The following is a 26288-nucleotide window of genomic DNA, read 5'->3' as shown; positions in this document are numbered from 1 at the left end:
AAAAATGTGGTTTTCAACAATGATTTACCATCATTTAGATTAGTATAAATTGTAAGTGCAGTTGGCTATCAGTCTTATATTTATCCAAGATGGAGGAATGGAATGCATAGTCTCTTACATAGAAATCCAGTCTAGAGTGTAGCAGCCATTGAAATTGTACGTTACTAAAGGAAAAAAATAGTGAATGAATTCAAATAACTATCATCGTTAAAATATTAAGAATTCGATTGTGATCTCTTCCACGATAATAATTCAATAAGAATGTAATCGCAAACAAATGCTGCTAGAAACGGTCTTATCCTTCTTGGATTAATTGGTAGATTTGATATGGTACGCAGCACTTTTCAAGTATGATGTGCCATCATGGCCATTTGGCACTCTTGTAACACATGTGACATCAACAAAGTTATGCTCCTCAATAGGCGGTTTGCACTGAATGCGGCGTAGCAAATTATCAACAGCTTTCTTGATGCTACGATTGAAATAACCATAAATAATTGGATTATAGGCTACAGCTGATAAATTGATTATAATTAATGAATTGGTCACAATTGTTGTATCTGATCTGGGGATTTGGAGAAATCCAAAGTCGAGTAACATGAATACCGCGTAATATGGAAGATTAGTTAGAATAAAGATTAAGCAGCATATAATTAAGAGTTTAACAACGCGCTGTTTTTGCTTTTGTCTTATAGCTCTTTCCTTGACTATAACAGTTTTAACTTTATCACCAGGAGCCTCACCGTACCATAAATGCCGTACAATAATGAAATATAACGTTGCCATAATAATCGATGGAATCAAGAAGGCAATTGGAATAAATAAGCCCCATAAAACAATATTAGATGCCGTGATTAATCGTACAAAATCACCATCGCTATTAGTAATATTAATATCTGCTGGTGATTTAGGATAGATTGGAAAACAGTAGACACGATCATTAATTGTCTGCAACGTCATAATACTTGCATATGGACCAAAGCAAGCAAATGAAACTCCCCAGCTGATTGGTAAAAAGATATACACGCGCGTAAGAGTCATTTTTAAATATTGTTTCATAGGATACATAATAGCAAGATAACGATCAACACAAATTGTTGTTAGCGTAATTGATATACATAAAACACTAGCAGCAGGCAATATCTGTTGGAAACGACACATAGCAAACGATGTTGGTAAAATAAAACTTGCATCTGGATTAAATAATTCATAGATTTTAAAAGGCATCCGCAAAATAGCAATGGCTAAACCAGCCACTGACAGATTACCAACTAATATATTGATCGGTGTCTGTAATTTTTTATTTAATCCCATGGCTAATAAAATTAAAATATTTGCTGGTATGGATACTGCCATAATTATGATGTAAAATGCACCAATTACAACAAAGGCGCTATCTCGGCGAACCGTGTTTATCATATTTGATCCTGTATCTTTTAGCTTTCTCTTCTCTCACCGTCTTTCTTTTTTTTCTTCGTGCTCTCACGTACCGTCTCGATTTTGTAGGCTTTCAAATGGTTTCAAGATCGACTTTATCCTAATGGCTAACGATAACTATAGCCAATTGTCTTGCAATGTGATGTAGGATGTATGTCTAAATGTTAACTTGGGATAATGTTGTGTCATATTATATTTTACTTCGGCTTCAGCCTTACAATCATCAATTGGTTACCTGATGAAGGAGACAATGGTTGATTAGTGATGTTTTGTTCCCTTACGATAAAAGGAAATCAGACGATGGCGATGGTAGTATTGTCGAAAGCAACAATTTAAGTCTGGAGTAGGCAGTTCTCTCTATTCCATTGAAATAGGACATGGCAGTAATGCATTCAATATTATCATGAATGAGGGGGTAAACATGTTGTTCACCTCAGGCGATTTATAACACCGACGCTTAACTACAATGTGTTTGATATGTATCATAGATCAACGATGGAATAGAGGAGATATCATGATTGGTAAGTTTCTGTAACTGTCATTAAATATCCAAACTTCTAATAATTAACATGAATTATAAACAGTGATACAACGATAGATCAACTTCATGATGACACAAAGGGAAAGGATTACTAGAATTACTAATTTAATTGTTCACCATAGTCGCTCTGAGGTAAATTACTCCGAGAGCAGTAAAAAACTATTATAATAGCGCTGATTCTGATCAATGATACGCATAAATTGTATTTGCTGTGGAGCCATCTACTTCACTATAAAGCAGCCAAAATTCAACATTAGGGCAAATAAAAAATATTGAAGTAGAAGTTTGAAAAGAAACAATCCACATTTTTTGTTCATTAATTACGATGAAGCAGCTTTGATACAGTTTTCCTCAATTGAAGTTGGATTGATTTTTAATTGAAAATTGATCGAAAAATTATCGATAGAAGAAGATGTCAAAAAATTATCAAATAATAATTTTATACCAAGTTAGATTTGACAGGATAGAATGATGGCAATAGCAATTCATTCATTTTCGGTAGCTTTTCTGATCGATTTCCGATATAGTAATGAACGAGTAGACAGTTTATAATTTGGATGGGAGGCAAAACAAATATTGATAAGTAGTATAAACAATGAATTAATTTATAACCAACAAATAAGTTGGAAGAAATGAATACTTGATTTTATTTGCTTGTACTATATCAGGGATAAATGATCAATCTCAGTTTAAGTTGAATTGTATTGAATATTGTCTAATTTACTTTATTTTGAGACATTAGTCACAGCCAAAGATGTGAAGTATTATCAGAAATGATCCTATTTCTTTTCGGTCATAAAGCACTGACCGTAAAATTGATATATACAATTTAGAGAATTTAGCAATTGTTGCTAAGTACATAGTTGCTGTCGTTGTTGTATCATCAATGTCCGGTGACTATTAGTCAATACTTCCCTTTTATTACCAGCAACGGCAATCATATAATCGTAATAGAATATCAATATTAGTTACCAAATCAGCATTGAAATGTCTAGCTTTCACGTGTGACCTATTAACTATACGGCTGAAAAACTACTGTGATAAAATCAAAGCATTAGCGAAAATAGTTATTCTTTCAGACTCATTACTATAATCAAAATTTGTTCTTACGGACACGATGCTTTTCATAAGAGTTGGTTAAATAATATTAGGCAATTTAAAGTATAATGACATCATTGTCTCAGTAAGAATGGAGGGAAATTAATTTTATTGCATTTCGTAAAGAATTTTCAATAATTATAATTATTAACAATGCTGACAGTAACAGATGATAGGCTACTCGCTTAAAACTCCTTAGGAACGACTTAAAATACATCAGTTATGCTATTATTTATTTCTTACGGCTTAATTTTAAGGTGTCCTTTGCAGTAGATAAGACTCATTCAGTTTTTGTTGAGTTCTGTTAATTGGTTTTTTATGGGAAGGAATTAGATCCTTGTTGCCTAACTTTTATTCATAAAAAATTAACGTTTAGCAAAATTTCTTATCCGAATCCTAATCCGTCATAAATTGCTATTAAAGCGGCCGACTTTTATTAAAGAAGCTTTATGCTATATCCTAGTTACATATTTTCATCAAGATAAATTCAATATTGATACTAAAGTTTACAATTGTGAAGCTATGGCACCGAAGATATTTACTATGTTTACTTCCACCTTAGATACGGTATTTAATCAGGGTAAATATTTCTATGATTTGAAAACTGTAGGTGAATAAAAGTCATGATATTCTATAAATAGATTTAAGAAGTTAAGAGAAAAAACATTGCTGGAACTAGGATCATTTTTTATATTTAAAAGGGCAAATATGTTATACTTAGATTCTCCATGTTTTTATCTCAAGGCTGGTCAGTGATCAGAGTAGGCTACGACTTTCGATTAAAATTTCTATTAGAAGATAATATCTATGAATGTGATCCTTGTTTAATTTACTACAGGTACAATCGTTATCGGCATTCTTTTCATCAATAGAGTAAGATGTACATAAGCACTTCAATCCAACTATCATATCGATATTAATGGTTCAGAATTCATTTTGTATGGATAGCAGTTAGTGATTAGTGATGCCAAAGATTTAGTAAGCATTTCAATTTTTATGGTTCTATGGCAGTATTTGATTGAATACGTATATTAAATGGTTTAATGGGCCTTCACTTGATGACATATTCTGTCGATATCAAGTACCGAAATGATGTACTTAAACTGTTTGTTTGTTGATCTTCGCTATAATAAAACTCTAGGTTGAATTCAGGCTGTTTTGAAATAGCTACTGTATTTATGTCAGTATTTCCTATCGCTAAATTTTGGGTTATTATCTTTTTCTTATTAGCAATAAATTAGTCTAAAACTTACTTTCCGTGATGTTGTTCCTGAATGTATGACAATTTAAAGAAAGTTACGTTCATCTGGTGATAGATTTCTGCCAAGTAATCTCTGTATCTTATGCAATAATGACTGATAATCCGAATAGATACAGCTTCATAAAGTAGAAATCTGTGATAGATATAGCTAACCGTAGTATTTCGTTTGATTGAAAGCTGCTATAGAATTTTAGTATGACTTAATTTTCATTCTCATAATACAACAGTAAAGCTTTCCTCTTAAATCGAATTATGTTTTTTTTATTTACGTGTTAAACTATGATAAGCTTCATTAGTTATCCAAGATAGGCGAATAAATTTTGTTAAAGACTTTAATTGCTTTTAGCCATACTATTGGTTAAAGTAAAGTTTGGACAATTTTCCATAAATTCTATGCCCTAAAATAGTATGACACACCAGCTATCGCGAAATGATTGATCTGAGTATGGACTATAATGTAGTCAGTGCTTATTTGCCTTATTTTACTACTAGATTTCCTTATTTTTACCTTGGCCCTTTATTAACTTATTTATGGTCCACGGAGCTAACAAACTGTACATGATTATAAAATACAACTGATCGATCTATAAATATGCTAGCTATCAAGTTGAGGTAGTTTATTAAAAAAGTTAAGTTATCGTACTGAAAGGTTACCATAACACAAATAACTACTTATTAACTGATTTAATTTGCTTCATTAAGAGTTAATGAACTTGATCGAGATTCTTATTATATTTATATCAACTAGACCTGATCTTAAACTGTATCCCAAAAGGACTCCAGTCTAATTTAGAAATTACGATGATTAATAATTATGTTCACAATTTGACACAGATGCTTTTCGTCAATGTATTTGAACATCGTAAAGATATATTGTGTGTTTGTTGCCATATATCAGTTTTATATTATGCATGCACTAAAGTTTTCGTATGTGATATATAAACATTCAGAGTTCGAACCCTAAGTGATCACTTGGTAATCAATCTTCAACTGAAATTCAGAAATTTAGATCTTTTAGCGCATCTACTACAGCAGTATTGATGTAATTTATTTATTCTCGTAATCAGAGTAGTTTCGATGAGAACCGAACCCTGTACAGTATTATCTACGGCATGATGTAAGTTGTTCTAAAAAAATTTACAATGGTAACTGTGATAAAGTGATCTTCAAAACAATAAATCAAGAACTACAGTTTCTTGCAAATTTCACTTTATTACAGAAGTTAGGTTCGTCTAACTACCAAGGACTATCTGACTATCTGACAATCTACTTATTACAGCAAAATTCACGATTTATATACGATTAGTTACAGAATGCTTTTACTGTAACAAATCTTATCTTGCCCATTAAGTCGCAATAACAAATTGATAAGTTTATTACCCGAACGCTTTTCCTTTCGTCTTGCCTGTTGCATGATTTACTTGAGATTTCTATCAAATTATGAATAAGATGAATTAACTGAAACTAATATAGTATCTAGTAACTCATACATTGTTAAACTAAAATATTTTTATTGCCAACAGTTATCATTAATACTTAAATTAATAATTTCTACTTCGACACACGCAGTTGTGTAATAATTAATACAATGGATGGAGGATTTGTGTTTTTTGTCCTGTGCAAGTTTCGAAACATTCGTAATATGCCAACACTTGTCAGTACTCATATATCACTTTGCCGGCTAAAATTTATGCAAGTACACGCGGAGGTGCTCTATAAAAGACATTTACCTGATACTGTACATAATAAGTACATTTAAATTATTTTACTATCTTTCCAGATTGCAGTTCATTAAAAATTAAAAAAATTTAATTGCCAAACAGAATTCTTTTAATAAAAAGCGTATCAAGCTGAGCTTAAGACAGATTACAATGATTTAAGTAATATGAACACTCCATATTTACGATACTATGCAATCTATATCTAAAACTAAAATCTTTGATAGCTACTACTACTAATTTTAGAAATTATAATAAAATTTATGTTTACAATATCAGCTATGAATTTTCTTTTGATGATAATTGCGTTATTAGAAAGGTAGATAAAAGGTGGAAGATCTTGCTGAGATTATTTTAACAACTGAACAAATTTCGATCAATTCATTGAAAGGATTAATTATCAGTTTGAATATCAATTAATTTTTCTAACTATTTTGAGATTTAATAGATGCGAAAGGAAGCATTTGTCAGTGATTTCACTTCGATAGTAATTTTATTACAACTTCAATGCTCTATAATTGAAAATTTACTGTAAGAGTTATTAAATTAAATCCTGATAGACATTTTTAGAACATCTTTTGTACATAAAGATTAAGGTTATTGCACATTTACAGGATAATTGTTTGGAACGCTTAAATGACATCAAAATTCACATGCAAATTGATGTCACTAGAGACATAACTATATTACAGGTGAATAATGCACCCACAAGTAACCGCATATTATTGCAATTTGTCTATAAAAAACGCCTAGTATATTATTAGTACTTATCCGATTGATGCGAAGTCTATAATGTTCATAAATGTATTCAAAAGTTTCCTGTACTCAATGCTTATAATCATTGAGTACAGGAAACTTTTAATACTACATGACGCACCCAATAAAAAAATTGGAGTACAACTTAAATACTTTAATTAAATTTTTGGCTCTTACTGAGTAAATACTAAAGATATCTAAAATTTTGGTAATTAAATTAGGGCCACTATGGTAAATGTTACAAATAAAAAAATCTTTCAGTATTTAAAAATTGAACTTTGATTCGCAAAGACAGTGTCAAGAATATGATCGCATTTACCAAGGGTGACTTTCGATTATTAATATTATTTTAATGAATTTATAAGTAATTAAGTTAGTATCAATATTACACTAGCAGTGAACATGAGTATATCTTGATTTTATACGATCACTACAAGCAGAGACATCGTCCTTTTAGTTATAACCTTCACTGAACTAGTTTCGATAAATTGAAATAACATAATTTTTATCTTATTTTGAAATTACTGTCGTAAACAAGCTCTTTGTTCCTTATAAATGCGATCTTATACCAATAACAAGATCCAGAAGTATTTTACAATATACATTTAATTATTTACGAGAAAGTGTTTATCGTTATGATCAGTGTTGGATGAATGTGTTTACTAATAATTTGTTTATATGAAAATTCATTACGTCAAAGTACTTAGTATTTAATGAAATGTCAATAATATTAATGAAGTTATAGTTAAAATACGACTGTTCACAGTGCGTAGAATAGGATATAATTGAAGGCAGAATTTAAGCTTATTGATACTAAAAGAAGTTAGACAATATCACTAATGCGCTATTGTGATGTTAATTTATTGAATTACTATAATTATTAAAAATATTACATGATAGCCAACAAGTAAATAGTTTGCTCTAAAGTTCATGCTTGTTTTTTAAGAAATAGTCTTCATCACAGCATATGACGTCGTAAATTATATTTTTTAAATAGCAATTAGATAGAGTATGGAAGACTTCCAACAAAATGCTTCTAATTGCATGCAAACTACGAAGAGTAATTTCAATCATAGAAGTGTAATTTGTGATTTTTTTAATAATTACATTATCATTACTTTTCCTAAATGTTTTCTTACAATTAATGATTACCATCGTCAAAGCTATAACGATACTGATGAATTCCTATAACGCAAAAAAATTGTGATCTCGATAGTATTCGGTTTATGATAGTATTTTATTATTGATAATAAAGGATTAAGGTCTCCATTATTAATTAAACTAATCACCATGTCAATGTTGTATTGGTAGACAAGTTTACAAAATTAATTTAGTAATGGCACAGATTGTACATAATATATCTACTCGACTTTCGTAACGTCGAGTATGAAACTTGAGATATACCATAGTTAATACATCTATTATAAAATTATATAGTATAAAGCTTAGTAATGGTAACATAATTTTTAATTTATTGTTGAAAAATTATATGCCCTGATGTGGTAATGGGTATAACTTGAATTTGACAATATACATCCATCGTTTTTAGTTGAATAAGGTGTTATCATGCGTCAATGAATGCAAAGCACAGAAAAACAATTTCAAATTAGACGATACTGTTTCAGTTTGTGATACTATAGAATAATCTATTAATATATAAAGCATCAGAGGTATAAAAATATAGATTTTATATGATTCGCAAGTATAAACACGATACTATGTGTTATTCATTGTGTCAAATCTAAATGGATTGCTCAATCTTCGATGTTGCTTTGCAAGATTAAAATTTATACTTATGCATATGCCTATATATCATTGTTAAAATATGTTGTTACATCCAAAAATGACTTTCTGTAATAAATGTGATAAAATGTGAGCAATGAGTACACATTATGGTCGCAAGATCGCGAAAAAGTAATCTAATTCAAAAGAGCAATATTAGTTTTGATTCAAGATGATATTGATTGATATGTAGAGTCTTGTTAGACGGAAGTCTAGTTCGAAATTTAACTCGCATTAAACTTTACTTGATGAATCATTACTAACGTATTGTTAAACATCCGAAGAATATTTGGAATGTCTGAATGATTCAATAGAATAAGAATAAACAGATTCTGTTAAAGTGGTCTCAATGGATGCTCTTTCAGTATTTTTAACTGATTCGGTTACTTTAGGCTTGGTATTTTCTCTAATACATGATTTAGCAGGCTCTCTAGGTGTAGTTTTTAGATAGGTTTCTTTCGGGTTAGTTTTGCCCGGTTGTCTTGGACTATAGCGTTGAGAGTTATTAGGCGCTTGTGAGGTAGCTGTATTGGAACTAACCGTGAAAGTTCGACGACGTCGAGGCGTCAGGCCAACCATATTGCGTATCATAGCATCGACACGGTAGCGAAAACTTTTGTTAAAATAGCCATAAATGATGGGATTATAGGCAATTGCAGATAAATTAACCATAATTAGCGTATTAACTACAATACTAGTATTGGCAACTGTTATAAATCCCATATCTAAAAGCATTATGATGATATAGTATGGTAAATTGGTGGCGATAAAAACGGTGCAGCATGCTATTAAGATTTTAATCACGCGCCGTTTTTGTTTAAGCCTTTTAATTTGATCCCTTAGTGCAATAGTATGTGTTTCATCGCTTGGACCTTTACCAGACCATAGATGTAACACAAGACGGATATAGAGTGTGCTCATGATAATTGAGGGGATTAGAAAAGCAAAAGGTATAAATAAACTCCATATCGCTATCTTGGTTGCTTCAATCGTTCGAGGATATGTTTCGTTGGCGGTAGTTTCATGTATAATAATATCGTTTTGACCTTTTGGATACACTGGTACGCAATAAATATTGCCTTTATAAGGAAACAGTGTTGCATAAGAAGCATAAGCAATAAAACAAGCAAAAGCAACGATCCAACTACAAGGTAAAAAGATATATAACCTAATTAGAGTCATTTTTAAGTGTTGCTTCATTGGATACATAATTGCCATGAAACGATCAACGCAAATTGTAGTTAAAGTTATCGAAATACATAATACGCAAGAAGCTGGTAAAATTTGTTGAAACTGGCACATAGCTGTTGAGTTAGGAAAGAGAAAGCTCGCATCCGGGTTCAATAATTCGTATAGCTTAACAGGGATACGTAAAGTAGCAATAATTAAACTAGCTACTGATAAATTGCATACCAGCATGTTGGTTGGCGATCGTAATTTTTTATCGGTGATAGTAGCAATAATAATTAATAAGTTGGCTGGAATCGAGACGGCCATCATGATGATATAAAAGACAGCGATGATCAAGAAAGCGTTAATAGTTAATTGGTCAGCCATATCGACAATTATCAAAATTCGGTTAAGTGGCAATAAATTAACTTTCAGTCTTTTCCTTAGCTGTGATTCTACTTGTCTATTTCTTTTATTTGCTCGTAGTTATTCGATAGCTTAAATCAATATCTTCCTATGTATGTGTTCATATATATATATATATACATATATCTATGAATTTGAATAGTTAGTTAGTAATGTATACCTACTAATATAATGATAAGCATAGAGTAAAATATCCTTGATTTGTAGTCTTGTCCTTGAAATGGATTTCAATGAAGTAAAATGATTAAGTGATGAAGTATATTAATGTCTAAATCATGTAAGCTTTCTTGGATAACTAACCCTAAAATGATTGCCAATGAAAATTATAAATCATAAACTGATGATATCTGGGTGTTAATCTTAGTATATATTAGTACTTTTAAATTGACAAATAAACAACTTCAGTTACCTGAGGCGATACACAACGAAGTTACCCACATGGTCTTATTCTTAAGAAAACTATTGTTTAATTGAAATATTGCCACTATTGTCCAATTTTAATGACATATTCGTATAATTGAATGATGACTAGATTGTAGTACAAAAGACGAATGTTATTTATCACGCTAGTTTGTTGATTACATTGAAAGTGGATAGTATTCAGTAATGACTATATATTGTTTAGGAGGTAACAATGGTTACAACAGAAGGAATGCCTTATTCAATAATATGTATCCCTGTAGATTCATGTTTTTCTACAAAAAGTCGCATGTGGCGTCAATTCTGACTCTCTTTCACTGATATTCAAATCTTAATTTATTCTAATGTCCTGGATTTCGTCATACACATGATAACTGAAGTATTAAAGAACTATTTCTATATATTCGCCAATATTTCTTATGTCTGTTGAATGATTTTGTAAAGTCTATTTGGGGTAAATCGACAGGGATTACGTAAAATAATAGACTAGAGAGGCTAACAAGATGAGATTTACGTAAATGGATATAACATAATTAATAACTGAGTTTAACTTAACAATTCTATCATAATAGGATGTTATAGTAAGGTTAAAATTGTAACGGAAATCATTAAATATTTCATTGATAGAAAACAGTTAGAATCACTAAAAGTAACGGAAGTAGAAATTCCATCAGCTAATATTTGAATAATTTCAGAAGCAAATGAACTCATTAAATAATTATTACTTTAATATCAGGTGCTTGATCAAGTTTCTAATTGCTAGAATGTAATTTTAATTTCCTAAAATATTTTCAATGGTAATGTAAGAATTATTTATTGTGGGAATTAAATGAAAACGAAGTCAAGTTTACCAGACTTAGGATAGTTAGTAATCATTTTCATCACTAAATTTTAAGTAAGAGCACCTTAGAGGCAAGAGAGTAACCTTGATAAATAAATAATTCACTAAATTTACTGTGATAATGTTATCTATCTATTGCACTCGGTAATTACGGACAAAAAGAACTTCTTGCCTGCCTACCGGTTTCATCAAGGAAGGTCTTCACTAAATAAGATTTTAAGAATGCGTAAAGTAAATTCCCTATTGAAAAATTGATTGCTGAATAAGCAATCGACTTGGTGTTTTATTACAAACTAACAGTACAGGATAGCATGATCGCTATGGGCAAATAATTGGACGAAAATCCAAGGGCATCAAGTTATGAAAATATAATCGTTTACTCTTTTTGGTCGCTTTTTAAATTTTTCTCTTGCATAATATGGAAATGATTTCTATTTGTCTAAGATCCGATCTCGACTTGAAGGAAATTAGAAATATGAGTTGCAATAAGTACTACTGTATGTAAATCATAAATTATATATTATCATTGTCCACTAATATTGTATTTAATATAACCTTCTTCCTAATTGCTTTCTTTAGTCATGATAATACAAACGTTATCATAATGAAGATTTATTAATTTTTTAAATTATGAAGCCTTGAAAGAGTATTAAGCTTCAAGGGTAATCATATATTGCAATTAAAACCACAGTCTGTATAAATTTTATTGTTTCATATTTTAACACAAAATTTAATCTATAATTTACACCATGCAAAGGAATAAGAAAGGTAGAAAATGTTTTGGTAATCCTTAGCATAATTTATTTTGTAGTTTATCTCACTGATGCGATTGGAATTACTTGTAATTGCTGCCAATTACAAGAATAACTCGAATTTCAGTTATCTCTTCTATTGAAATATATATGATAATGATTTACTTTATAGTTAGTAGACAATTACTGAAGTAGCCCTTTCATCTTATTTAATCCAAAAGAATGCATGATAAAATGGCACTCATACATTAATTACTAAAGAAATTTTATTTACCTCTTTTATAAAACACAAAAAATAATATAGTTATTGCATTACTATTCACTTGTATTTCAATTTTATTTTTCTATCTTATACGGAAATTAAAATGTCTATGGTCATTATTATTCGATATCTATGCGTTGAGCCCTATTTCAATTCCAAAAGTGCTATAAACTTTCTATGAAATTGAACATTTAACTCAGCATTATTACTGATTTCTACTACTAATAACATGTTCATTTTACATCATTTTACTCGCTTAATTAATATAATCTTCTTACTACGTCATTGATCGCCTAAATCAGCACTCATAGCAGACAGGCTATACTGTAATCCTAATTGAATGGTATCCTTTAATATAATTTCTTTCCTTGACTTCCGTTTACGTCATTACAGTCGTCAGTCTACCGCATAGTTCGTATGATTAAAATACTCTATGTCAATTTTGAGATTTTTGGTGTGTTTCAGACGTAAGATGATCTTAATCCTATACAGTATTGTTGGTTTCTTTTCCAAACTTCAGACTCTAGTAATGAATCATTTTATCAATATTCCAGGATGCAGTATGACTTGTAATCAGATTATTACTGTACTTTTCGCTTACTTTTAGAAAAAGGTAAGGTAGCCACAGATGGGTTATCATCTGTAGGAAAACGACAACATATGCCCCTAAGTGAAATATCTTACGCAGCTGCTAACTGTTGCTAGGGTAGTGTACAGTAATCCATGCTGTAATTTTTAATCTACAGTGATTAAACTGAGAATTAATTTTTTTAACAAATTCGTTTTCTTTTCACCAGCGCTATCTTAATATGTTTTTGATACCGTACTATTTATTAACATTAGACTTTACCTTACGTAACCAGTCCATACTTTAGAATAGATTGTTTTTTATAACAAAAGTACATTTACCTTTGTGTTAAAGTATTTCTATCTCAATAATTATACATCCCTAAAAATTGTATTTCAGCAGTAATGTAATGAAATTTTAATAAAATTAATAACGAATTCATTAATTAAAATTAGTCGCAAGCAACATATACCAAGGATGGTTTCTTACAGATGTGAAAAGCTTCTTCCATTCGTCTTGATTTCTAATTAATTCTTCAGCTGTATTAATTACTTATAAATAGATAACTTTATAACGGAATGTGCTAAGGTCAAGGTTCTAATTAAAAAATGACTATTCTGCTAGAGCGCATGCTTATGATCAAATCCTGTGGGATATGAAAAGTAGTCTAATATTATGTTCGATGCAGGTGTTGAACTTTCTATACAATTAGCAGCATAAAATTTATATAAATAGAATGCAGACGACCATAACCCATTAATAAAATCTATTTGTATAAATATAATCGGCTAATGTATAGGAGCAACCGTTATGTACTACATTATAAATTATTTTGCCTTTAGTTTCAATTTTAATACAGACTATGGAGACTAGTCAGATCTTATTTCAATAGCCATGAAATACTTTAGTGCCGTAATACGTAGCTTTCATCCATCCTTTAACTGAGATTGCATCCTTATCATCGCTTAATTCTATCATAATGTTATTATCGCAAGTTGATATTTTTGGAATCAAATAGATCTGAAGTATACGCCTTAGCACTGGAAATCAGCTAGGGTGAGGAAGGTAAATATAATTTTACCATACTAGATAGGGTAGTCTGCAGCTTTAGTTTACTTAAAAAGAGGCATCTTATTCGTACATCATATTATCATTTCTTTATTAAACGCTTAAAATCTTCCCGATTTTAATGAATTGATATCTCATTTTATGTACAGTATAAGATAGAGTATGTAAATTAAAATATGAACTATTAAGTAAAGCTTGTGATTGATGTTAAAGTAGAATGTAGTTTATTTATGATTCATGATTCTTTTGACTTGAAATAATGTTACATTAGCTTTGTATGATAAGAATTATGCAATGATACACTAGTCTTGCACAGCGTTAAATATCTAGTGAAATGAAAGGGTAACAGTGCATGTTCAAGATTGATAACAACCTCAATTTAAAATGGTAACATATAGTATTACTGATAATCTCCAAGCAATCTTAACATTTGCAGGAAATACAAAGCAATATTTAAGATATCTAGCTTGAAAAATGAAAGTTCTATTCTTGAGAGAAAGTAAAGCTAAAGAAATTTTTATTACTACTTAAGAATTTGAGCAGTAACTTGCTTGCACTATCTACCTTAAATAAAATATCTTTCGAAGAAATCAGAATTAAGGATAGTGTTATACCGGTTGTGGTTTAATAAACGTCATATCATTGCGTGCTATAAGCACAGGAAAAAAAAATTACAAGAAATTAGTTAATAAAAATTTAATCAAAAATATCGGGAAATAGTCGAAATTGTGTAGTTCATTGGTTCCTCAGTGGTAAATTAAATTTACTGAAAACATGGATAGTATCCAAATTTAAGCGAAGACGTAATCCAGTAGTCTAGATTTGCACAGTGTGTTGCAATTTTTTGAAGTGTCTTTGTGACAAAGAGACGGAAATCTCCCAGTTAGAAATGGAATGATATCCTTATTCCTACTGATATTTAAATCTTGTCCGGAACATTATTTCAGAGATGATAGCTAAGAATTTTGATCCTGTTTATTTCATTCTTGCTATCGCCTCATTTTAGCTATCAGGATATCGATTTTCAGCTGTATTTCTGAAATAAACAAGATATCTTGATTATAATATATGTGAATAATGCAATTATTTCGGAGTAAGAACTTAGACCATTGAATAGTTGAGACAACAGTGTGTGAATACTGCGCTATTTCACTCGCTTATATGTTAAATACCGGTATTGTTTAAATATAACATTGTGGTGGAAAGAAATTTTTTAGTTGTTCACAATACATTATTCTTGTTTTAGTAGTTTATCGTTTAAATCTAGTATTGCATTGGAATTACTAAGAATCATTTACTGTAGATCCTTGGTCATTATTACCATTAATTTGCACTAAGGCAAGATTTAAGCTTTTAACAACTCAACTGCAAAGATAAAAAGCCTATAGGAAAACATAGTATTTTACATTCCGGAATAAAGTACTGTAAAGTTATGATAAAGCAGACTATGGGCATCGTTTGATTCATATTTTAAGTTTCACTTTATTAATATTTAGTATACTTCAAACTTCTTAATTAAAGCATTTGTTGGATAACTTAAAAATCATCTATTTGTATGATCTACTGATATAGATTTGCTTTGCCAACTTGGAAAGAAAATTTTAATATTATTATTCTTTTGCAAGATAGAAAATTATTGATTCATCCTAAGATATAGCTATAGAATGATGCATTTAACAATCCCAAACTATTAGAAGAATAAGTCTTACGGACACCTAAGATAGTAAATTAAAATCGGTACAAATAGGCATGGAGAAGTACCGTATAGTAGATTTTATACTTAGGAAATCAAAAGTTTATGCATAAATCGTAGTTTTCGAAATAAAATTTATTTCTTGTTGCTATAGTTGAATTACACGTATTAGCATAGTCAACGCGTGCCATACTGTGCTATCGAATTTGCTTCCAGTGACTGGAATTTTTATAACTGTACCATTAATGATGGCCTATCTAAAAAAATTGTACTAAGCGATTAACTAACGAATTCACTTGAAAATTAATTCCTATTTCTACCGTTGATATACACGTATCAACATATTCCATATGTGCTATGCTACGCTGTCGAATTGCTTTGAGCTATTGCAGTTTCTTTAAATGCAGTCTTAATTACGATCCATGTTAAAGGTCTACTAGACGTTTAGCTAACGAATGCACACGGAATCAATTTACTTTTAATCTTAATAACCCAAAATATCGTTGCCTAATATATGTTGATGACCATTATAAAAGTAATGATGTAAATTAAGTAATCGATTAAATATGTTAAACTAGGGTGTAAGAACTGATTGGAGTATTGATGAAGTGGGTACTCAATAAATTACATTAGATATCGATTAGCTCTTAAGCTCTAGTAAATATAGAAATAAAACCAGAAATTTTTAAAGAATTGCATAGCAATTAATGATAAATAACATTACAAGCAAAGACACAGCAGGATATTTTCGGTTACGTTTTACTTACATCGGGTTATTAATTATTTATACGATGAAGGTCCATTAACGACAGACGTCGCTGTCGTAGCACGCATACGTTGAGGCTCTATTCCTACCACTCTACGCAATAGATTCGCTATTGAAATTCGGATACTTGGATTAAAGAACCCGTAAATGACTGGATTATACACAATGCACGATAAATTGATCAATATTAATAGGTTAACTACAAATCCGACGTTTGGAATTACTATTTGACCTAAGTCCAGTAGCATAAATAAGAAATAGTATGGTAAATTAACACCAATAAAAATAACACAACAAGCGATTAATATTCCAACTACTCGACGCTTTTGCTGTAGGCGTCGACGAGTTTCTGAAACTCTTACAGTCGTAATTTTATCTCCAGGACCAGTTCTTGACCATAAGAATCTTGCTGTTATAGAATACAAAACTGTCATTACAGCTGATGGTATAAGAAAAGCAAAAATGATGAAGCAAGCCCACAATGAAACTTTTGTTCCTCGGTAGGTAGCTATAACATATCCGGTGGCATTACGTACGAAAATATCTGCAGGTCCTGGAGGATAAATTGGAAGGCAGTAAACTGCTGGTCCTACTTCAATTGTGGCCATGTAGCTAGCGTACACCCCGAAGCAAGCAAATGATACTATCCAGCTGCATGGTATAAAGATATAGACTTTTCTCAAGCTCAACTTTAGGTGTTGTTTCATTGGATGCATGATTGCAATATAACGATCAACGCAGATTGTCGTTAGAGTTAAAGATATACAAAAAACACTTGCAGATGGCAGAATTTGTTGGAATCGGCACATACCAATCGAATTCCCAAATGGGAAACCTTGTTTTGGGTGGAATAATTCGTAGGTTTTAACTGGCATACGAAATATTGCAATAGCTAAGCTAGCAATAGATAAATTTCCTACCAACAGATTGGTAGGAGATCGCAATTTCTTGTTCAGTGTCATTGTCAGTAAAATTAAGGCATTGGAAGGAATTGATACAACTATTACGATGATATTGAAAATGCCAATAACTTTATTATCATCTACCGCCATTTTTATAGGAAAATATGAATATAATTCTTAACTCAGAGAATTAAAATCGAGAAATAGCTAATGTAAAAAAATAAATCTGTAGCTTAGTATTATTTTGACCAGTTACGGTAAAATATTATAACTACAAGTATTTCAATCCAAAGTAGTTGAAACTTCAATATGGAAAAATAGCAGCTGAAGAACACCCTCTTTATTTCTTGAGATCGAATAAAAAGTGCCACAATGATAGGGCACGTTCACCAGTTGTCGCTGCTAAAAGCAACACGGGATATGATTGAATAAATAATTCAGTATCGTTGTTATGGTTACTATAGGCCGGAACAACAGGTGATATGCCCTCACCATTAGACGGCAAGATGGCATTCGCATTGTATGTAAATAAAGGTGTTGACGCCAATATCATTAACTGAATAAACAAACATACCATAGTCCAACCTAGCGGGTTTTAATGTAAATTAAAATTATAGGTACTAATTACACACTTTATTTTACAGCGTTTATTGCAAAAATTTGCAATTGTTTTTTCTATCTAACGTGGAGTTTATTAATTGAAAGATCGGTAGCAGAAAATCATTTTAATTCAGTTTTTCTTATCCGCATTCTATTTATTTTAGGCGTTAATTAAGAGTATACTACGAGCATGGACATTGGATTATTCAAAAAATATGTCAGATATCAGTAAAGCAGAATACTAAAGACAGTATGATGATTTGCGGTTGCTAATATTGGCTTGGATAGCTCTATCGCAATTTCTCTCATTGGCTTAGTCTATTACATATCGAACACGATTTACTGATACGTGAACTACATTTCTGGGTCGTTATGTAGAGACCCTTATTAATGAAATGCTAACTTACTGCTTACCGCGGAATATACTTGATAGTTACGATAATAATGAAGATAATATACCGATAGCTATATAATTAATGTGATCATAGGGTGGGTTAATGACTTTAGAATGAATACTAATAATCTCATTAAATGTTATGATTGATGTGGATACAGCACATAATGATTCATTATAGATACCTTTGTTATTTTATAATTACAACTCATTTACTTCGATCACTTATTACATTGATAAGAATCTCAAGATTAAATATTATTACACAGCTAGAATATTTTATTGACAAAGGCTTCTAGGTGAAAACAAACTCGCTAAGATCCATGCAGTTATAATTAATCCGATCGATGCCGTCATCAATATAGCCTACTACATCATTGCCATCAAGTCTAGTTCGTCAGTATGACGTAAATAAAATTTTCATGGCGTCGCTGAAGATGGAATTTGCACAATATTAACACTTTAAATATTGAATAGGAATATACAAAGCTTGTATTAATCTGATATTTATTAGGGGAATTAAAGGAATTTCATGTTTTCGATAACATGTACTAACTGTTTATCATAACGACTAGTGTTATTGTAACTAAATACAATAATTCGTTATTTTCGATCATAAGCAATTTCGCTGATTCCATGACCATAACACAAGGCAAATCAGTATTATTGTTATTCCAATGTTGAATACGCAAATGTTGAGGGTTTATTCTTACAATGCAATTACTGTTTTGAGAAAATTAATTTAAGTCTATGTCAACTAGTCATGATGCTTTTCGTGCGTGATTCCAAAATGATATTGCAACAAAACACTAATAACGAAATTTTGAGAATTATTAAATAACCATTGATTAATTTATAACTAATGAAAAGTAAAAATTAAAGATCAATGACTCTAATCGTAATCTGAAGGCATATTGCAAAGGCGTTAATTAGTATATAATACCGTACTTAGATCGGTTTGATTTTAAATAAGTTCATACCTATTGATACGTGATCTAAATATGAGGACTGTAGACTTTTTTAATGCTCCAACCAAATATTTTTCATTTCTATTACTCAATTCCTGTTTCCACCTTATAAATTAACTCGATCGTGGAGGTTAAATAATAAGTTTAATGCTTGTATGAGTAATTAAATGGAAGGAAGCATGCATGACAACTAGTTGATAATAATCAAACATAGACTCTAAACAACATTTTTCGACTACTTTTATCTTTAATGCTGCGCCGAGATTGCTAGACTCATTGTTTAATATCAAAATAGAATTTCTCTTGCAGCATATGAGAACATGGACAAAATCGTTATCTTTAAATTTTGCAGCAAATTTTTCTGGACGTATCTAGATAACAGTTTAATCCACCCTAAATGAAGATACTGGCTAAAAACTTATAGCACATTTACTGTAAAGCTTCGTTATTTTTCTTTTAAACATAAGTAATATAATTGGAACAGCATATGATTTCATTCTAAATATGCCAAGTAACTATTGGAAGTTACAGCATTCATAAACATAAAGTTCAAGATCAATTATGTATTTTCTTGTCAAACATTTTAAAGGATGACTAATCAAGAAGTAAGTAAATATGTTATTTGTATACGTACTTCTACTTTGAGCTAAACCTCTGCTTAGGTTAATTAATACAACAATAAGTAATGAATGAACACTTTGAGGGCTATTATGAGTTTAAAGATATTAGAGTGCTTATTATATTGCGCTGAATTACAGTTTTATAGGAAAATAACTTTGAATAGCTAGCAAAGTATGAATCTTGAAGTATGACTATTTAACACTTCTTTAATATATATCTATACAAGAGATACTTTGGTGGTTACTTCATATTAGATACTAGATCTCCTAACGAGCAAAAGTATATGGAACATTAAATCTGATGCATGATAATATCAATTGAAGGTACTGTAGATATACTCTTTTCTACTGTATCCATTCAGTCAATCTTAGAATATTTTAATAATTATTGTAAAAACGCAAAATATTTGCAAGCTGTAGGGGTAGCCCAACATTTAAAAATAGAAAGCCAGATATGTGCTCCATTATGTTCGATTTTCATATTATTAGAGTGAATCAAGACTTTATTGCGGGCGATAGCGATTTCAGTTTTAAATCAACTTACTTTCTCTCTGGTAATAGCTTTAAACTATTCTGCGTCTTTATACATCATTCATTCTTATATGTTAATGTCCTACGATGCGTAAATACCATACAGAAGTAATTTAAAAAGAGTTGCATAACTTTATAGAATTTTTACTTGGAATATTTGCGCCTTAGAATTCTAGAGGTCACATTCTGGTTCGCTATATAAATCGTGAATTTTGCTGTAATAAGTAGATTGTCAGATAGTCAGATAGTCCTTGGTAGTTAGACGAACCTAACTTCTGTAATAAAGTGAAATTTGCAAGAAACTGTAGTTCTTGATTTATTGTTTTGAAGATCACTTTGTCACATGGGCATTTAAAAAGTTCATACGATATAGAATATCATACGATTTGCTGGTAGTATTAGGTTCTCGTGGTATTTCATGACGATGTAAATTCTTTTAAAGCTGGTAATTAATGAGTCTGCTATCGAATTTACAGGTCAATTCTAGCTCTACATAGTAAATGTAAATTTAACCCTATTTATACGTGCTAGCTAACTGTTTTGAATTCATTTAGATAACAATCCTCCTCTTGAATATATAATAGTAATGAAGGTAGAGATAATTCTGTTTGGAGTTCGATGATTTATCAAGTATATTGACGTAAAATTTTCTGTCAGTCGTCTCGGCACCAATATGATCAACAATTGTAAGGTAACTAGCCCAAATTTATCTTGGGATTGTAGTTATGTAAACGAATGTAACAAATGCCCTATTACAGTCTTTAGGAAGTGAACGGATTGACGCTGATGTTATCGTGCTCAATTTCATTTTTAAATTACTACAAATCATTCATCCAACGACTTTGTTTATTTCCGTCATTTTCAAATAATCTCTATTAACAACATCATCTACCGAACCAATTAATTCTAGCTTTGGGCAGTTTGCAAAATGTCCGTCCGTATTGTCATTTTGCAAAGTGCCCGGGCAGTTTGCAAAATGACCGACTTCGCATACGGTTACGTTCATATACATAATATCAAATACTGGTAAATCCAAAATTGACAGTTACTTGCTTCATAATACTAATCGTAATTGTGAAGGTGGGGTTACAAGAATAAAGTATGTGCAATTCAACAATATAAATCTGGCGTATTCAGATATGAAATTTTAATCGATAGCTCTATGGCAGTAATCCGATACGCGAGAAATAATCAATTATACAGACTTATTAAGAAAGGCTCTAGCAATTAACAACAATGTTCACGCGAAATCAGTTAAATGGTAACAGGACTATCTTTAAAGAATAATCTATAAGAAACAATCATGAACGATATTGATTACGGTGATACTATCGTCATTATTTTAATATAAATATTTATCAGATATAATGTCGGATTTTATTGCTTTGTATCTATATAGAGCGAGTTATCATTACATAACAAAACAGACAATAATGTCGATTATATCCGAAATATTACATATGATAGTAATACAAAAAACTATATGCCATAACGGCATAAATACGGTCTTTTACAATACCGTATTATTAGAATAAAGCAGTATTATTCGTATGATCGTAGACATAATATATCATTACTTTACGATAATATTACGCAGTAGATACTATTTTAATTTTTAATAACCGAAGGGGCGGAAATGCTATCGTAGATGAGGTTAGTAAGCAAAGAACAATTGTATTTTCGGAATGAATCATTACACGTATTTCTATTACTGGAAATTATGCCAGAAGTAGTAATTGTCAAAATAGCGTTGGTTTTTGCAATGTCTGGTTCACCGATTAGTCTTATTTCTATGTATTATAGCATCCTTGAATTAACTTTAATAAGATTCTTATAATTACAGACACTGGTATTTACGTTATGCCTATAGCTCATGATTGCTGCGGTAGTCAATAGTCATAAAACATAAATAGTTTATTCAGTCAAGTTCAAAATTTCAATTCTCTGGAATTGAGAAAGATAGCAAAACTGTTGGCTAAGGTAAAATGTCCGCGTTTTGTTTTATCATATTCAATTTACCAGAAGATCGATTCTAGTTTGGGATGCACATGCATAATAATATTATTCATCAAATAATAATTAAGTCTAGACTCCTTACTTAGGAAAATATACTGATGTTAGACAATCGCATCTTTTATAAAATAATTTCACAATAACATTTATCACTATCGATATCATGTAGGATCAGTCGATATGATTGAGTATTTAACTATGTCGCATTTAATACCTAAAACTAAATTTTCTGCCAGTGGTTTTATGTTCAATTAGCCATGTTACTTCTATATTTTAGGAATAAGATATACAAAGATATTATTTTATTAATAGCTTATTCCTAACCAAGCTAAAATTTACCTTACTTCTAGAACAATTTCACGTCGATCTATAATAAACTGTGTGATATCTGATCGTAACATCCTGCTTCACTCATCCTCAATTAATTTTACTCTGGATATTATACACTATGAAATTATCATAAATAATTAATAACAATTTAGATGGCCTTTAAAATTTAATGGAGATTAAAAGTGATAAAGAAACAACGAATTTGTACGTTGTATAGATGTCAGAATTCAAATATTTGGCATTGTTTTGACGTCGGTAAGCAGTTATATATTAAGACATACTATATTTAGAGTGAGTTTTATGCCTCTTCTATTAAAATTCAATCAGAATAGATGTTGTGGGCGATAAGATGGTATAAAATTTTGGGAGTACCTTTGGCATCGTTTTCTAGTTACAAATAACTGTATCAATAAAGCAGTTATAGAGTTTAAAGGTATTATCATTACACTCTGTACATAAGCACTGGTTACGATGGCGAAAGGATTACCCAATACAAGTGATAGCTGTAGCACATCTGTACCCCAATATTACTATTGCTTTCAACATCGTTTAATATTGCAATATCTATATGCGTGCTTGTCCCTATTGCTTTCAGGTAGATCGAAAACATTCTTCTATAAATGTTCATAACATTAGCACATTTACAACAGATCAATTGCCTCTAATTGCAAAGCAGCTACAGAATTGATGAAGTTAAAATCAACATTCTGTTATTTATGAGCAAAGTTTATATTTAAAGTTACTTCCTGTAATATTTTCAAAGTTTCTTACCATGACTAGCTAAAAATGTTTCAGCCAGTAAGATGATACAGCGTTAGATCTGTTTTGCATGAATCGAATGATTAAAGTAAACTTGAAGATCGATTTCAGATTAAATTTTATTGCTGATATCGATAGATATTTTACTAGGCCATCAATTTAGATTTAATGGTATGTCTACGTAAGAGAAGATATACAGGTATAAATTGCACTTTCAACATTTAAAACTTGGAATAGTAACCGTATTAGAGAATTGATAAGTAATAATGTGGGGATGCTTATAACAAATTTGGCTAGATTAAATAGCTGATCCGCAAGCAAATATTATAAAATAGTTGTTACTTTTCTTAAAAACACTGAGCGATAGGTAAACAATGATAACAATTTGCTAAGATTTTGAATGATCATAGCATTTAATACCATAGCTGACTTTGTGATGATCCAAAAATTGTGTTACAATAGCGTAAACTCGCTTTTATCTGACTATCAAGATAATACAAAAACAATAATCTCTGATAGATCGATTACATTCAGTATGGTAGGATATTTAGATTTGATATGATACTGAGATTTATTGCTAATATAGTGTACAATTAGATGAAGTAAAGAAAAAAATGATAAGATATGTTGCTCACTGGATTGTATCATTTAAATGATATAGGCATGGTTTACTAGTATCATGTTCAGATTTCGTATTGGAAATATCAATTAAACCTAACTTAGCTTGCTCAGTTTTTAATGTGCTATGAAATGTTACTTCTTGGTTTCGACGTAGAATTTGAAAGCGTTGTTTAATCCTGATGCAAGAGAGCCATTTTGGTGCATGCTTACGAAAGCTAGGATTAAAGTAGCCATAAATGATAGGATTGTAAGCTATAGATAAATAGTTTATAGTTTTTAAAACATCGAACAGGATGCTTTGTGACACTCTAGATATATATAAAAGTTGAAAATCAAGAAGCATAGTAACAATATAATATGGGGAATTCAAGATGATGAATGCAACACAGCACGTAATAACTATTTTTACTGCATGCTGTTTTTGTTTAAGGCGATGTATTTCATCAAGATAACGTCTATCACTATGTCTTAAATCACTTGGACTTGTATTATACCATAATTTAAGTATGGTTTTTAAATATAATGTTAACATAATTATTGAGGGGACAAGAAAAACCAATAAATTAAACAGAAGCCATACAAAAAATTTCGATAACTCAAGCCTTATAAAATTTTCATGACCGTTGCTTAAAATGCGGGTAAAATTGATATCGTATGGTGTTTCAGGCCAAAATGGTAAGCAATATATCGTGATATTGGGCTGATAAAGAATATTAAAGCTTGTATATGGTGCAAAAAAGATCAGGGAAATAATCCAACTCATCGCAATAGCGATATAAGTTTTCTTTTTACTTAATTTCCATCCGAATTTTAGAGGATGAACGATAACAATGTAGCGATCAATACATATCGTTGTTAAGGTAATAGATATACACATGATACTTGCTGTAGATATAAGCGCTTGAAATTGACACATAGATTGAGTAAATGGATAACTAATATCAGAATTTAATAGCTCAAATATAATAAACGGTAAGCGTAAGATCCCAACCAAGATGCTAGCCAAGGCTAAATTGCAAACTAGCAAGTTAGTCGATGCCTGGAGATGTCGGTGATGGCTTGTAATCCATAAAATCAATGAATTGCCAGGAATGGAGACGACCATTAAGCCAATATAAACAACACTTAGAAATATTCTAATGGCTCCTAGAGAAGACATTTTCAAAAATTTTGTAGACCGACTTGAACAAATAAAGAACTCAGAGTGACCATCTGATGAAGTTAATAAGATGTGCAAAAAAAAATCGCCGGAAAGTAACAAAAAAGAGTACTAAAATTGTCGAAATAGGCTTTAAAACGGACAATGCTACTGTAATCAATGGTATTTACGATTGAAATATCAGCTAAATATTATTTTAAGGCTCTCTAATATTATTCAAAACAGTTTCAGAATCTTCTGAAGGTAAATCTACGAGAAACTACTTAAAAATAGAACGAAAAATTTACTTAAATTCTAGCATCTAGATTATTTTGGTAAATAGCTGTCAGGCCTTTCATGTTAAAATAACAAAGCATGCAATCTACCCAGTTGACTTTACACTATTTACTGGAATTTTCATCTTTTAACATGCCTTGCCTTGAATAAATTTTTTTTCGATATAATTGATGTCAAATATTATATTAATTATTATGTATGGATGTTTGAACAGTTAGTGGTTCTATCCTATCAGTATGCAATGCCATATAATATAGTCACGGGTAAATATAATTCTGTACACTGGCCTCCCTATTTAGCATAATCATTACTATTATATCCATTGCCATTCGTATTTACTCAATCTTACAATTATCTTGGTACCCCATGATATCACTAATTTTACTTGAATTGATGACACTTATTATGCTGTAAAATTGAATGGAATGATATTAGCTTTATGGGTCACGCTTTTATATCTCAATATTTTATGATAAAAGGTTATGATGAGTAAAGGTTTATATTATCTCACAAACTTTTCAATATTTTCGGGTAGTCAACTTCTTTAATATCATTC

General features: G+C 30.6%; 3 protein-coding genes across 3 annotated transcripts; all 3 read right to left on the bottom strand.

Moving 5' to 3' along the window:
- Positions 1-309: 309 nt before the first annotated feature.
- TRIADDRAFT_59370 (uncharacterized protein) lies at positions 310-1419 on the bottom strand (the record flags this gene model as incomplete). Its single annotated transcript, XM_002115281.1, has 1 exon — positions 310-1419. The coding sequence occupies one exon, from the start codon at positions 1417-1419 to the stop codon at positions 310-312; it is 1110 nt and encodes a 369-aa protein (XP_002115317.1).
- A 7444-nt stretch (positions 1420-8863) lies between these two features.
- TRIADDRAFT_59369 (uncharacterized protein) lies at positions 8864-10150 on the bottom strand (the record flags this gene model as incomplete). The annotated part of the gene is made up of 1 exon (XM_002115280.1): positions 8864-10150. One exon carries the CDS (start codon positions 10148-10150, stop codon positions 8864-8866), a length of 1287 nt encoding a protein of 428 aa, XP_002115316.1.
- A 6528-nt stretch (positions 10151-16678) lies between these two features.
- TRIADDRAFT_36385 (uncharacterized protein) lies at positions 16679-25432 on the bottom strand (the record flags this gene model as incomplete). The annotated part of the gene is made up of 2 exons (XM_002115279.1): positions 24919-25432; positions 16679-17046 (listed from the first exon to the last, which is right to left on the bottom strand). Coding segments are annotated over exons 1-2 (852 nt in total), but the record flags the coding sequence as incomplete, so codon positions are not given.
- Positions 25433-26288: the final 856 nt, after the last annotated feature.

The sequence above is a fragment of the Trichoplax adhaerens genome, genomic scaffold, assembly GCF_000150275.1.
Source record: "Trichoplax adhaerens TRIADscaffold_10 genomic scaffold, whole genome shotgun sequence".
Classification (NCBI taxonomy): Eukaryota; Metazoa; Placozoa; class Uniplacotomia; order Trichoplacea; family Trichoplacidae; genus Trichoplax; species Trichoplax adhaerens.
The sequence above is the reverse complement of the archived record's forward strand: the minus strand, read 5'-3'. Positions and strand labels throughout refer to the sequence as shown.